Genomic DNA, 16,114 nt, shown 5'->3' on the forward strand with positions numbered 1-16,114 from the left:
TTGGCAGTCTGATCGTCTATCTGACTCCACTCGGCAGTCCGGTCAGCTAGGGAGCTGAATGTTCGTACTGACCGTTTCCGCGCACTCCAAGCTTCGCTTGGGGAAGCAAGAAGCTTGGGGAGGTCCATCCGTTTGTTTGGGGCGCTGCAGCAGGATGTTCTAGGTCCCCCTGTGTTTGCAGTCGGCATGGAGCTGAAGGCCGGACTGGATGACGGGCAACGTCATTTCCGGTGGGGGCGGACATCTTCGCTGGATCCGCATCTTCCGATTCCGGATGCGGCTCATGAAAGGGGACTGAGCGTTCGGCTGGTGCAGCCTCTCTCTAAGCTGTACAGACCGCTGTCGGAGGCACGTTCGTACCATGCTTCCTCAGCAGGAGAATGTCCGAAGCAGAGGCTTCAAGAGCGGCTCCTGGGGACAACAGCACCAGCCACTCAAAGGTAAGGGGAACCCTGGGGAGGTGTTCCCTTACTTAGTAACCAGTAGCTCCACTGATGTTTTTCCCCCTTGGTGGTCGGGGGAAGGGGAGTGTGTCTGGGACCCTGGTGGTGGTTGGTCCTGGGGGGGGGGGCGGGCACTCCCGGTGGTCCTCTAAGTATCGCTGGTGTTCTTTAAGCTTATGCTGCCCTCTTTCATTTCTGTGTCTTTCAGAAAGCCACGAGCAAGTCCCCCCATGGTTCTAAGAAGAAGTGTCCTTCGTGTAGAGCCTCTATGGGGGATTCCTGGGCCAAAGCACTCTGTAGGGAGTGTATTGAGGGGCTAGGCAGCAGAACAGGGTGCAGATCTGGCGGTATCTGCAAAGGAACTCTCTAGTACTTTTCAGTCCTTCGAGGTGCTTTTTTATAGTTTCCAGTGGCCTCAGCCGCAGAGCACTCCTCCACCAGCACATCGGAGTGTACCACCTAGCCCAATGGAAGTTCCTCCTGCTAGTGGGGAGAATCCAGGGGGTTCCAGAGAGGAAGTTGAGGAAGAGGTTGACAGTGCTGTTTTAGATTCCCAAGGGGAATCGGATGGAGAGGGGTTGGATGGGGAATCCAAAAGAACCTCACGGTACAAACTTTCCCTTGAAGTAGAGGAGCTCTTAGGAGCTATTCATACCACTTTAGGCATACAAGAGAAAAGGAAGGCATTGTCACTCCACGATCAGATGTACAAGGGCCTGAGGGAACAGAAAAAGTGGGTGTTCCCGGTTCATGATGTCTTGATCAATGCCATCAAGAAGGAATGGCAGGATCCCGAAAGGAAACCTTTCTTTTCTTTTTTTTTTTTTTTTTTTTTTTTTTTAAATAAATTCTTTATTTTTTCATCTTTTCTTTCCATAGATTTCACATTACATTTTGTTATATATCTACAACTTCTTTAACAGCTATGTCTTATAATATTTCAATCCATACCTCAATTCCACGTCATCCTCCCCGATCCCTCACCCTTCCCTCCCAGAAAAATAAATAGATAAACAAACTAAAAAAAAACAAAAAAAAAAGAGTTTTCACTATAATCCCCCCTCCCCCCCACAACCCGTTTGCTCTATCATATTTCAAATGTTTTACATCATACTTTCTCTATAATTTAGATACCAAATCTTCTTCTGATATTTCTCATCTTGATCTCTCATTGTCATTGTTAAATTTTCCATTTGTTGGATTTCTGCAATTCTCTGAAACCACTGTGCTCTATCTGGAGGGCTGCTTTTTTTCCACAGAACCGGAATACATGCCCTTGCTGCTATCAATAAGTGTCTCAGCAAAGAATTTTTGAATCTTTCTATTGCCATTGGGATATCCAGCAACAGAAAAGTTGCCGGTTTATCTCCCAGGTCAATTCCTGTAATCCTTACAATAATATCAGCTACCATCTCCCAGAACACTCTAATTTTTGGACATTCCCAAAATATATGTAGTAGTGTTCCCTCCGCTCCATGACATCTCCAACATGTCTCTGATATCTGGGGGTAAATTTGATGTAACACTTTTGGTGTTCTATACCACCTAGTGAGGATCTTATATCCCCCTTCTTGATATCTGCTTGCCATCGAGGCCTTTTTATTAAACAGCAACATCTTATCCTTTTGTTCTGGGGAAAACGTAGTCTCTAAGTCTCTTTCCCAAACCTGCAGAAAGGGCAATTCTTGTGGAGTCTCCTGTTCTATTAACATACTATAAAAATAAGACATCAAATGTCTCAGTTCCTCTCCTTTCAAACAGATCTCTTCAAACTCAGTCAATGCCCTTATTTCTACGTATACTTTTGATTTAGATCTTTTCTGGTGCGTTGAAACGAAGGTTTCCTTTTTGCGGAAGAGGATGCTCTGGAACAAATCTCCCAGGTTAGATGCTGCCTTTTCTCAGGTGTCCAGATCTACCGATCTGGCCTTTGAGGACATGGGGGTACTTTCAGACCCTATGGATCGAAGGATGGATTCACTTTTGAAGAAAGCCTGGGACTCATCACAGGGAAATCTTAAGCCTGCCATGGCAGCCACAGTGGTGGCTCGCAATATGGAGTATTGGCTTACCCAGATTAAAGCACACATTGAAGCAGGGACGGCAAAGGAGACTATTTTATCCTCCGTTCCCATGCTGCTTAAGGGAGTGGCATACATTACGCATGCTTCGGCTGAATCTGTGCGAATGTCTGCAAGGTCTATGGCCCTGACCAACTCTGCTAGGAGGGCCTTATGGCTGAAGACATGGCAGGGGGACAGTGCATCCAAAATAAAACTCTGTGGGATCCCTTTAACAGGGGACTTGCTATTTGGGCCTGGTCTTGAGGCCGTGTTAGATTGCACGGCAGATAAGAAAAAGGCCTTTCCCATTAAAAGGAAGTATGGGGAGGAGTCTAAAAGAAAGGCTCGTCCTCAGAAAAAATTTGAAGCCCCTAAAACTGATCGGCAGAAGAAGAGTTGGGGGCTGAAAGGCAAAGGGGGGGTGATTTTTTTGCCCTCCTGAACAGCCCAAAAAGTCCAAATGACAAGGTCCCGGTGGGAGGAAGGTTGGGGGCCTTCCTCCCACAGTGGGAGATGATCACCTCCAATCAGTTGGTGCTGGGGATCATCAGAAGAGGTTACCGATTTGGAGTTTTCAGAGTCCCCCCTCTAAGACTCCTTGTTACCGAGCTGCCAAAGTTTACAGAAAAATCCTCTGCTCTTCTTTCCTCTCTACAGGAGTTAGAGAGGAACAGCAGGTGGTGGTACGGGTCCCAGCAGGAGAGACAGGCAAAGGCTTCTATTCTCACATCTTTGTGGTTCGCAAACCTTTGGGAAAGTTCAGGGTCATCCTGAACCTGAAGCTTCTGAATGTCTGTCACCTACAGGGGGTTTTGGATGGATTTAGTTTACTCTGTGAAAACATTTCTTCCACCAGACTGTTTCATGGCATTGATAGATTTAAAAGATGCATATCTGCATATTCCCATCGCAGAGAACCACCAGCGTTTCCTCAGATTGGCAGTAAAAACCTCGGTAGGAGTGCTACACCTCCAGTTCAAAGCACTTTCCTTTGGGCTTTCCTCTTCCCCCCCGTATCTTCACCAAAGTTATGGTAGAAGTTCTGGCATTTCTGCGACTCTGGAATCTCGATCTTCTCTTGTTTGCCCCTTCTCCGGTGCAGTTGATGTTGATTCTGGATCTGCAGGTAGCAAAAAACATTTTAGAGAGCCTGTGGTGGCTTCTGAACCTGGAAAAGTCCAACTTGGTTCCATCCCAAAGGGTCACTTTCCTGGGGTATGTGTTGGACTCTACAGAACAAAAGGTCTTCCTTCCCTTGGAGAAAATCCAAAAGGTAGACAAAGCATTGTTTCTCCAAGGCAGCTGTCAGGTCTCAGTGAGGAAGATCATGTCGGCATTGGGCTTGCTGACATTCACTTTTTGTATTATTTTCAGGGGCCAGGAAGGTTTCCAGAGCCTCTAGACGTACAATAGCCAGATGGTTAAGGTTGGCCATTGGGCAGGCTTACCTGATAGAAGGTTTAGAACCCCCATTTGGGATCAGGGCACACTCAACCAGGCCAGTGGCGATTTCTCAGGCAGAGTGGGCTGGTGCTTCTCTAGAACAGATTTGTAGAGCTGTGACGTGGTCCAGTTTTTCTACGTTCATGAAGCACTACTGATTGGATCTTCTGTCAGCCAAGGACCAAGCCTTTGGTCGTAAGGTGCTGCAGGCAGTAGTCCCACCCTAAGGTAAGGTGCTCGCTTATCCTCTCTACGGTGGCTGTCCAGAAAGATGGACTTGGGGGAAAAACTGAGTTACTTACCGGTAACATCCTTTTCCAGGAGTCCTTCAGGACAGCACCGGTACCCACCCAGGATTTTGGATATCTTTGGGAACTCATCGCATGAGACCGTCAGGTAAGATAAAAAGTTTGTTTGTTTGACGTGTTCTTGTGTCTCCCCAGTTGGCCGGAGGTACTCTGGAAGAACTGAGGGGACAGCGGGAGGATGAGACTTAAATTGTGGAATTGAAGGCGGTGTTTCCTAAGAGGGGAGGAGCCAGGGTCTCTACGGTGGCTGTCCTGAAAGACTCCTGGAAAAGGATGTTACCGGTAAGTAACCCAGTTTTTTAAGCAAATTCTTCCTCAGGTGGATACAGAATTGCTAGTTGCTTGGGAGGCGGTGAATAGTTTATTAGGGTTCTTCCAGTCTCTGCACAGGTGACAGGAAAGAACAGGTGCATTGCAAAGTTCTCTGCAGTCTTGGGGAGCCTAGAAGCTCCTAGGCTGGAAACCGTACTGGTAGACACTACAGACTGGTTCTAAAGTTATAAAGTAGTGCAAACTGCGTCAAGAGTCATTGTGATGTCTTTAAGTTTGGGAGCAATGGTTGATGTCTGAGATTCCTCAGGTGTAGCCGTCTGCTAAGGACTTTAAAGACTCAGCATCTGAGGTGCTAGGGTCTTGGACTGATCCGATCAGGATTCTGCAGGCAAAGTTGTAGAAGCATGCATTTGACCTCTGAAGGCATAGTCGGGAATCAAAGCTGCAATCTGGCTATGAAATCCTGCATGACTCTAGTAAAAGTCCTCCCAGAACAAAGCTAAGGAAGGGATCATGTCCGAGAGCTAAGGAAAAATCAGAGCACATATATAGACATAGTCCTCAAGGCACCCCAACAGGTCATGCTTTCAGGATTTCCTTCAGATGAAACGGCTGTGGTAGTTACTAAGGCAAAAAACTGATCAACTCACCTGTGCAAAATAATGGAAAGCCTGAAAACATGACCTGTTGGGCCCCTCGAGGACTGGAGTTAAGAAACACTGGGCTACACATACACAAATACATTTTTATTGAGACTCTTCCATTCACGCTATCCTGAGGTATAAAGGAAAAAAAATGATATATTAATTCATTTTAGTTTATAGTGATTTTATTATATATATATATATATATATATATATATATATATATATATATATATATATATATATATATATATATAATTTTTTTTTTTTTTTTTTTTTTTTTTTTTTTTTATTACTATTAATGCCACTATATGCATTAAGTGGTTATAGTTTATGTGTATATTGGACGTATGATATGATTGATTGACCACTGGCCACTTAAACACCCTTAATAACCAGACTAATTTTCAGCTTTCGGTGCTCTCACATTTTGAATGACAATTACTTATGCAACACTGTACCCATATGAAATTTTTGTTCTTTTTTCACACAAATAGAGATCTCATTTGGTGGTATTTAATCACCACTGGGTTTTTAATTTTTTGTGCTATAAAAGAAAAAAGACCAAAAATTCAGTAAAAAAAAATATTTTTCTTCGTTTCTGTTATAAAATTTAGCAGATTAGTAATTTTTCTTCATAAATTTTGGCCAAAATTTATACCACTACATATCTTTGGTAAAAATACCGTATATACTCGAGTATAGGCCGACCCGAATATAAGCCGAGGCCCCCAATTTACCCCCAAAAAACTGGAAAACTTATTGACTCGTGTATAAGCCGAGGGTGAGACATGGCTGTCCATCCCTGTGTGTCCGTCCATCCCTGTGTGTGTGTCCGTCCATCCATCCCTGTGTGTGTGTCCATCCATCCATCCATCCATCCATCCATCCCTGTGTGTGTGTCCGTCCATCCATCCCTGTGTGTGTATCCATCCATCCATCCCTGTGTGTGTGTGTGTATTCATCCATCCATCCATCCCTGTGTGTGTGTGTATCCATCCATCCATCCCTGTGTGTGTGTGTGTGTGTGTGTGTGTGTCCGTGCAGCCTTGTGTGTGTGTCCAGCCTACCTGTGTCCCAAGCCTCCGTCCCGAGCCGCCGTCGTCCCGAGCCTCCTCTGTCCCGTGCCTCCTCTGTCCCGTGCCTCCTCTGTCCCGTGCCTCCTCTGTCCCGTGCCTCCTCTGTCCCGTGCCTCCTCTGTCCCGTGCCTCCTCTGTCCCGTGCCTCCTCTGTCCCGTGCCTCCTCTGTCCCGTGCCTCCTCTGTCCCGTGCCTCCTCTGTCCCGTGCCTCCTCTGTCCCGTGCCTCCTCCGTTCCGTGCCTCCTCCGTCCCGTGTCGTGCCGATGGATCGCCGCTCTTCTCGGCGGCCATTCTACAATTCAAAAGCCGCGCCTCCGTCCTCCGCCTGTGATAGGCGGAACACTCAATTTCCCAGCAGCCTGTGTTCCGCCTATCACGGACATCCTCTCATACTCGTCCGTAGTATGAGAATGAACGGATGTCCGTGATAGGCGGAACACTGACTGCTGGGAAATTCAGTGTTCCGCCTATCACAGGCGGAGGCGGAGAAGGAGGCGCGGCTTTTGAATTTTAATGTCCGCCGTCTGTCTGCTCGATACGCTGATCGAGCAGTCAGACAGCGGTGACTCGAGTATAAGCCGAGGGGGCACTTTCAGCCTCAAAAAAGAGGCTGAAAATCTCGGCTTATACTCGAGTATATACGGTAAGTACAATTTGGTGGATATTATTTGGTCTTTGTGAAAGTTATAGAGTCCACAAGCTATGGTGCCAATATCTGAAAATTAATCACACCTGAAGTACTGACGGGCTATTTCAATTCTTGAGACCCTAACATGCCATAAAAGTACAAATACCCCCCAAATGACCCTTTTTTTGGAAAGCAGACATTCCAAGGTATTTAGTAAGAGGCATGATGAGTTTTTTGAAGTTGTCATTTTTTCCCACAATTATTTGCAAAATCAAGATTTTTTTTACTTTTTTTTTTTTTTCACAAAATTGTCATATTATCAGTTTATTTCTCACACACAGCATATGCATACCACAAATTACACCCCAAAACACATTCTGCTATTACTCCCGAGTATGGCAATTCCACGTGTGTGAGACTTTTACACAGCGTGGCCACATACAGTGGCCCAACATGCAGGGAGCGCCATCAGGCATTCTGGAGCACCCAGGACAATTCTGACATTTCTCTCCTACATGTAAAAATCATAATTTATTTGCTAGAAAATTACATAGAACCCCAAAATATTATATATGTTTTTTTTTAGCAAACACCCTGGAGAATACAATGGTGGTCGTTGCAATTTTTCAAACGCTTTTTTTTTGTAAAAAAAAGTTTTGTGCTTAAAACCCCCCCCCCCCCCCCCCAAAACGTAAAGTTAGCCCAATTTTTACATAATGTGAAAGATGAAGTTACGCCGAGTAAATAGATACCTAACATGTCACTCTTCAAAATTGCACATGCTCGTGGAATGGCGCCAAACGTCGCTACTTAAAAATCCCCATAGGCGACACTTTAATTTTTTTTACTGGTTACATGTTTTGAGTTACAGAGGAGGTCTAGGGCTAGAAGTATTGCTCTCGCTCTAACGTTCGCATCGATACTTCACATGTGTGGTTTGAACACCGTTTTCATATGTGGGCGGGACTTGCGTATGCGTTCGCTTCTGCATGTGAGCACATGGGGACAGGGGCGCTTTAATTTTTTTATTTTAGTTTGACATTTTTTTTCCCCAAAAATAAATGTTTTGATCACTTTTATTCCTATTACAAGGAATGTAAACATCCCTTGTAATAGGAATACGGCATGGCAGGTCCTCTTTACAGTGAGATATGGGGTCAATAAGACCCCACATCTCACCTCTAAGCTGGGAAGCCTGAAATAAAAAAAATAAAATAAAAAAATAAATTCTGGCTTTGATCGTATTGGCGAGTCGGCAGAAGCACCGGAGGGCGGCGGGACAGGGGTAATGTCTATGGCTGGGTATTGCAGGGTATCACTGGGTATTGCAGGGTATCTCCGAGTATGGCTGGGTATCTCCGGGTATTGCGGAGTATTGGCGGGTACTGCAGAGTATTGGCAGGGAATTGAGGGGTTACATTTCGGTGAGCAGCGATGTGGGCACTGCAGATGCAGCCCACAGTGCTGCTGACACCGATCTCTTCCCCCTCCGCTGTTCCGATCGGTACAGAGAGGGGGAGGGAGGAACCGGCGTCGTAACATTTGACGGAGTGATCACGTGGTAAACGAGAGCGGAATTCTGGGAGGACGTCATATGATGGCCTCTCAGAGTTAACCGCCCTGTAGCCGTCATTCGGCTATGTGCCGGTTGTTAAGTGGTTAATGCATATACTGTATTATCAGCAATGCTTATTTACTACTGGGTTGGAGTAATAAGCTTGTTTTAGTCTTGTTTACTTGTACGATTAATTTGGGTCTATGTAATTTATTGCCATTTAATTATGTGTATATAGTATGATGATGATTTAGTATCTCTAATGATTAATATTAATTTAAATGAGTTTTAGATGGCTATTGGACACTTGGACTCATTAGTAAGGAAATGTACTGAGTACTGGTAATATGTTTGAGATCCGATCGCTTTAGTAGTATTGTCTGTTTTCTTGTGTGTGAGGATATCGCCGCTAGCGTGCACCACTGTGAGTTGAAGTGACCAGCACACAAAAGGTTAACAAGCTGAGCAAAGGATCGACAAATAGCCGGGACGTTGCACCGTGGGGTCACGCACACAAAGTTGTAATGACGAAACGCGTCTGAGCATGACCAGAAGTGATGCATGCGTGTCAGTCTCAGAGAGACAACCAGGAGGAATCAGCGTGGCTGTGTAACCTACCCTGGCGGTCTCCTGTATCAGCAGACTGGTGACTAAGATTTGCATTTTATGCTCATTGATTTTAACCTGTAAGTGCAATCTAGAGGAGGGTGAGTTTTGCATTAAAAGTGTTAAACAGGATCACGCTATGTGGAATCTTTCTTTTCTATGATTCTCTATTCATGGAGTGATTTGCAGCCCTAACCAGACCTATATTTTGTATGACTTCCTTCTGATTATTTCAAGGCTTGTGATTTACTGTTTTTCTGGTGAGTTTGAACCCCTCGGAGTGTGACTCATGCGGTGTGGATCTGGGTGTAAGGGGCATGCTCAAAATATCTACTAGGACCACCGTCTTTCTTCAGAACTGTATTCACCAAGTCTCATTCTTCTATCTCTTCTGTGATCAAACATATAAATGCCAGTCATGTTTTAAATGGACTGACAGAAGCGCTGCTATAGTATTGGATTTGTACAGTGCTTCAGGACTGGAATCTTTGCAATTTTTTACAATATACTGCATGGATCGATGAGTGTTACTGCAGATATTGTATTCTGACAGCTGGCGCCTGTCAGAATACTCGCATAATAGCTGTATCTGAATTACTGTACCTGCTATTCAGTTGATACATTTCTACCTGTTGTTTTTTTTTTTTTTTTTTTATCGGTTGAAGGATGTTGTGTTGGACGGTAGTTGCCAGGGCTGGTTCATCAGGAAGCAGATGATATTCTATGTGTGTGGCCATTTTTAAGCAGTCAGTGCCAGCCCCTTTAGAAAATGCACTGCAGGCAGCACCAGAACCGATAGTGGATGGTGAACTTGAGGCACCCGGGGCAGCGAGGTTGATCCCCCCCCCGCCCCCCCCCCCCCCCGTGTCTCTAGGATCTGACATTTTTCAGCATATGGTAGGAGAAATATAGTTTAGGGTACAAAGCCAGGTTTTAAATACTCCTGAACCAGCTGCTGGTAAGAGAAAAGGTCTAAGGCAGCTCAGCTGGAGGTGACCAGGAGAGATGAACTGAGGATTAATCCACCTGTCGCAGTCAGGGACAATGGAAGGAAGGTGCTGCTGCTACACTGAATGCTGGGAAGGAGAGTGCGGAGAGCGCTAACACGACACTCCAACCAGCAATCAAAGGAAAGCAGGGATTTCAAATGGCATCCAGGGGCCCTTGTAATGAGCTAGCTCCCAATGCTTTGTCCTTACAGCCTACTAAAAACAGTCTTCTGAGACAGGGTCATGCTTGGAGGTGTACTACGGCTCTGGAGCCAGAAAGCAATCCATGGATAACGAACACCGTAATCTTGAGTATGAAAAGCACCACAATGGAGAGCCCAGTGCTTGAAGGTCAAATTCTACTTTGGTCCCACAGTGGCGCAGTCTGAGGGGAGTCCAGGTATGGCTTCCGCTGATTAGATAGTTGTGTATAAAGACTAGCTCAGCAGCTCCAATAGGAATCTTGACTAAAGCGAAAATCTTGATTGTTGAAAAAAGTCTAATCTTTTTGCTAGCTATTTTTTTCCAGAGCAAAGCAAAGGAGTCCATCTTTCGAGGGAAATGAGCAAAAAACTGAAGCTTTTAGGGAGTGGGAGGATTTTTTTTTTTGCCAGTTTCCATCTTTGTTCTTGTATCCATTTGAAAAGGAACAACATTGTTACCAGCACATGTGAATGCACAACACCTATTGGCCTCAAACTGCAGCCTGGTAAAATTGTCCAGCCAGAAATTCAGAGACCGTTGGGTCATTCCCCAGCTTACAGGGGAATATGGAAACTGCGATAACAAAATTGAAAAAATAAATAAAATGACAGCTGCTAGAAAAAAAAGGGAATATATCCAATCCTCCAAAGCAATAAACATAAAATATGCTGCGCTGTAATGATTAATAAACGTGAGTTACATAAACATAAGAGTTGTTCTGTGTTAAACAAAAAAAAGTCTAATGTTCCCACTCAGTGCAAAAGAGAGTGTCCGACCACCTTACGGATTGAAGGCTTACCAGAAATTGTGGCTACACGATTAAGTGCAGCAAAGACGCTCTGATGCCACTCGTGGAGTATGATGAATCCTCTCATTTTGTTCTCATCTCTGAAACTCCAGATAGGCCGTAAAAAGGAAAAAATAAAAAAATATATTGTTACCACTCTGATAAATTACACCTAGGTGAGTAACACTCTATGCATAAAATATAAGTGCAACCCCAATCACCAGCCTGTACCATCTTTCTCCCCAATGCAGTGCGCACTCACCAAACGGAAGATCATAAGATGCATCAAAGGTGAAAAACAGGGATGTCCACAGGTTTCAGTGCAAGGATTTCCTCTCATAATATCTCGCTTCTCAGGGTAGAGCTCCATTCATATGTCCCAAAATACCAAAGGCCATAAACAAAATATATGCCTCATAGTGTAATATTTATTAAAATAGGCAGGACACGTAAAATGGCATAAAAACAATCATGCCGCTAGACTCACATAAAACACCGCTACACGGACTTCCACTGTGGCACTGACATCTTACCTTTCACGATTCACATTTTCTAGAAGACCGAAACATGTCATTACCTGGCCAGAGCCATTTTATTATAGAACCAGGAAGTGGTGTGAATAAAAAATACGATGCTTGGTAAGGGATAACACACTTTTCTTGGAAATCAGAAAATCAATTCCGATCCCATGCTATTTAAACATGTAAATAAAATTTGTTGCGCTAAAAGCATAAATAAACTATTAAAAAATGTAGCAGCTAACACAAATATTGCTGGAAACAATATAAACACAAATATAAATTATGATATAGCGCTCTTGAAAAAATAATAATAAAAAGAACGTATGGAAAATATAAAGTTCAATTCGTTATTTAACAACTTCCAATGAGGTATTCTTGAGTGTAATAATTGGATTCATATGTAGAAAAAAGGGATGATCATATTCCAATTCATATGCAAAATAGGGGAAACCGTCACCAACACCCAAAATCACTGACTCTTACCATCAGTCTGCAAATCTAAACGCATGTCAGAATGGATCAAAGAAGATCTTGTATCCCGGTTTACCTTTATCGACACGAATGTAATCCTCTCAAAGAAAATCATCCAATGGGAAAATCTCTTTTTCCTGCTTAGTTAACACTCCACTTCCCAGGAGTTCCTCAAGTTGTTAAGTTTCAGACAAATAATTCTCCCAATAACCATAGAAGATATAAAAAGAGTGGTCTCATTGCGCAGATTTAATGATAGGCCAATAACTTTTTATTAAATAAAAAGATGTTCAACTCACATTTATGATGAGGTAAAAAGGCATCAAGTAACATTCAGCAGCAAGCAATAAAAAGGATAAAGACCACTCCCGTGCTCCTTCTAGTGTCACAAGTCTGAAGTACGCCCGACGTTTCACCACCAACGTGCATCCTCAGGGGCGCACATTGGTGGCAAAACGTCGAAACGTCGAAACGAAACGTCGGGCGTACTTTGAACAAAATGTTAAAAAAATGACTTTTGTGCAAAAAGAAGTTTGTTTAAAAGAAGTTTGTTTAAAGGATTTCTTCAACAGAAGTAACTTGTGCTCAGTGCCTGGTGTGTTTTAGATCTCAACCGGTGCGTTTTTCTGTGCCTAAAGCAAATTGCCGCACTCACCAGCTCCCCTGCCCCTGCAGGGGTTAACTTGCATTCACAGTGTGAGCCCCTGTGTCGCTGTGTGGAGCTGGTCCGGTTGGTATTCAATTTCTTGTTTCCTCGTTTTTATAAAAAATATAAAACATCCATAGTGCAATATTGTTTTTTTAAAATTAGAGCCACCCTTTCTGGGCTAAGAAAAAGGTGGTCCTGGAGGGGTCAAAGACGGAGGAGCTGACCCATAGTAGGCTGACATGGGGATGTTCAGGAAATTACACGTTCCGCTCTTCTAGAAAATGACATCGGACAGGAAGTTGGATGTTTTACATTTCCTGTTTTGGACTACATAAGTATGGCCGCTATTGCACGTTAGAGGCCCCTGTGGATGCATTTTCATGCGAATCATGAACAGTAGGATTTCAGAGCCAGAAAGTCGTGACGCCACAGCGGAAGTCTGTGTGGCAGTATTTTATGTGAGTCTAGCAGCATGATATATTGTTTTATGCTATTTTACCTGTTCATTGTATGTCCTTTTAATACATTTTACACTATGAAGCATATCTTTGGTTTATGGCCTTTGGTATTTTGGGACATATGAATGGAGCTCTTCCCCATAAAGTGAGATATTATGAGAGGAAATCCTTGCACTGAAACCTGTGGACATCCCTGTTTTCACCTTTGACGCTTCTTATGATCTTGTGTTTGGTGAGTGCGCACTGCGTTGGGGAGAAGGCTGGTAGAGGCTGGTGATCGGCAGTTGCACTTATATTTTATGCATGGAGTGTTACTCATCTGGGTGTAATTTATCAGAGTGGTAACAATATTACACTATATTCGCTTTTTTCTGTTTTCCAGCCTATCGGGAGTTCCAGAGGTAAGGATCAAAGGAGAGGATTCATCATACTCCATATGAGCGGCATCATCAAAGCGTCTTTGCTGCACTTGTGTAGCCACAAGTTCTGGTAAGCCTTCAATCCTTATGGTGGTCGGACACCTTCTTTTGCACTTACTGAGTGGGAACATTGGACTTTTTTTGTTTAACACATAAGGACTCTTTTAATTTTATGTAACTTACGTTTATTAATTATTACAGCAATGCATATTTTATGTTTATTGCTCTGGAGGATTGGATATATTGCGTTTTTTGCTAGAAGCTTTAATTTTATTTTATTTTTCAATTTTGTTATCACAGTTTCCAAATTCCCCTGTAAGCTGTGGAATGACCCAACAGTCTCTGAATTTCTGTGTATGGTTTGCCTAAGGCTGGGCATATTTACCAGGCTGCAGTTTCTGAGGCCAATAGGTGTCATGCATTCACATGTGCTGATAACAATGTTGCTGCTTTTTCACATTCCAGTTAGATGCTGGGGGCAGTAAGGTGATCAAGCTGTGGTGTTATCACAGCAGAGAAAATTCAGGGCACATGGCTGGCTGTGCTTTGTGGTAGCGCTGTATAAAATTCTGAATGGAATAGACAGAAAAAAAACAAAAAACACTTTAATCTGTTCTTTTACAGCGTCCAATGAGGGCCAGACATTGTAAATCATGTAATCGCTGTGTGAGAAGGTATGATCACCATTGTCCCTGGATTGAGAACTGTGTTGGAGAGAAGAACCATCGAGTCTTTATGTTATATCTGGTTGTCCAGCTTGTTGTTCTTCTATGGGCCTTCCGCTTAGCTTGGTAAGTAGATATTCCTGTTACTTCTACTAGTAGAAACACTTAGGTTGCTGTTGCTACTCTCCTCCTTAACCACTTCCCGCCCAGCCAATAGCAAAATGACGGTTGGGCGGTGGTTCAGTTATCCTGACTGGGCGTCATGACTTCCATCAGGATAAGCCACGATCGCGCCCGGGGTCAGTCTGACACACTGCAACACCGATCTCAGTAAAGAGCCTCTGACAGAGTGTAAACGGGAACAGCCGTTATCGTCTTTTCACTCGCGTCTGACAGATGCTTGTAGAAGAGAGACGATTGGCACCTCTCCTTACAGTGGGGGGTCTGTGCTCATTGTTTATCAGTGCAGACCCCCATAGGTGCCCACCCAGGACCACCAGGGATATGCTAATCAGTGCCCATCAGCAGTGCAATCTATCAGTGCAGCATATCAATGCTGCCTCATCAGTGACAGAGAAAACATGCTTATTTACTAAATTTTATAACAGAAACAAAGGAAAACTTTTTTCTTTATCGTACATCACGGGACACAGAGCACCATAGTAATTAATATGTGGGTTATAGACCCCCTTCAGGTAATGGACACTGGCACACATTAAACAGGAAGTTGCCTCCCTATATAACCCCTCCCACACCGGGAACACCTCAGTTTGTTCGCCAGTGTCTAAGGTGTTGGTCACAAGTGAAGATGTATTCTGAGGAGCTCCAGGAGAGATCCTTGCTGGATTTAAATAGTCTCCATAGACCGGATCCATCCAAAGTGCCACTGAGGCCAAAGTGGATGGTACCTGAGCCGTGTATCCGAAGCACAAGGTTTTGCCTGTAATGCCTCTTTGTAGGGCTGGACCCCGGGCCCCAGGGCTTTGGTCATGCTACATTATCTAAAGTTTTTCCTGGTGGGGTGCTTTTACAGGTCCAAGGGAGTGGAACCCAGATAAAAGGACCCGGTCCTTGAAGGTTTGCTAAACGCAGCCCGCCGTTATGGGTGAAGTTTGGATCTGTCTGACTTCAGCAGTATCCTGCAGCGAGGATAAGGTAAGGGAAGAAGCATAGGAACCAAAAAAGTCCACCTATGATTTTTCTTCCTTAAGGAAAAAATGTTTGCCCTAAATCCTCCACTAGAGGGAGTATATGCACATACCTTATCTGTTGTCTTCACTTCAGCTCAGTGTAAACCCGTGTGGCAGCAGCAGCTTGCACAGTGGGGATTCCTCTTGCAGGTAAGAAATCTGCCATCATGCATTTCTCCCCCCTGGTGGGACCTTGAGGTGTTAGGTAGGGATCAACAATTGTAATACCCCCCCCACCGGAGGTCCCGGTTTTGGCTCCAGAAGTTTTACTCCCCTGCCAGCTGTCTTTGGGCTCTCACCAAGGGTTTCTGCGGTTCAAGGTAGAACAGCAGCATTTTTAATCTGTGGCTACAGCACCCCCGGTGTTTACAAGAGTTCTGACCCCACCTCTAGCCAGGTTAAGGGCACAGGGCATAACAGTCTTGGCATACCTAGATGATCTATTGCTAATAGACCAGTCGGTGGCTCATTTGGATCAAATCGTGGGCATTACAATCAAATACCTGAAAAATCTGGTTTGAATTCTCAAATTGGAGAAGTCTTCCTTAAAACCACTGTGAAAAGGCTGGAGTATTTGGGTCTGATTATAGACACAGCCCAGAGAAAGGTGTTCTTGCCTCAGGCAAAGATCAGTGCCATAAGAGAGCTGGTGCAGATGGTCAGGTCGAAAAGAGTATGTAAGATTAATACTGTTGCGCACAACCTTGCCAGAAGAACT

General features: G+C 44.2%; 1 protein-coding gene across 2 annotated transcripts in view; it reads left to right on the plus strand.

Moving 5' to 3' along the window:
* The window catches only part of ZDHHC12 (zDHHC palmitoyltransferase 12), a 61,225-nt gene that overhangs the window by 38,614 nt on the left and 6,497 nt on the right, over nucleotides 1-16,114 (plus strand). For both annotated transcript variants that reach the window (XM_077478681.1, XM_077478683.1), the window contains one exon: nucleotides 14,166-14,332. In XM_077478681.1, coding sequence (XP_077334807.1) covers nucleotides 14,166-14,332 — 167 coding nt within the window. The remainder of the gene's footprint in view (nucleotides 1-14,165; nucleotides 14,333-16,114) is intronic.

The sequence above is a fragment of the Lithobates pipiens genome, unplaced genomic scaffold, assembly GCF_037356315.1.
Source record: "Lithobates pipiens isolate NorthernLeopardFrog02 unplaced genomic scaffold, aLitPip1_a1.2 Scaffold_1, whole genome shotgun sequence".
NCBI classification, from domain to species: Eukaryota; Metazoa; Chordata; class Amphibia; order Anura; family Ranidae; genus Lithobates; species Lithobates pipiens.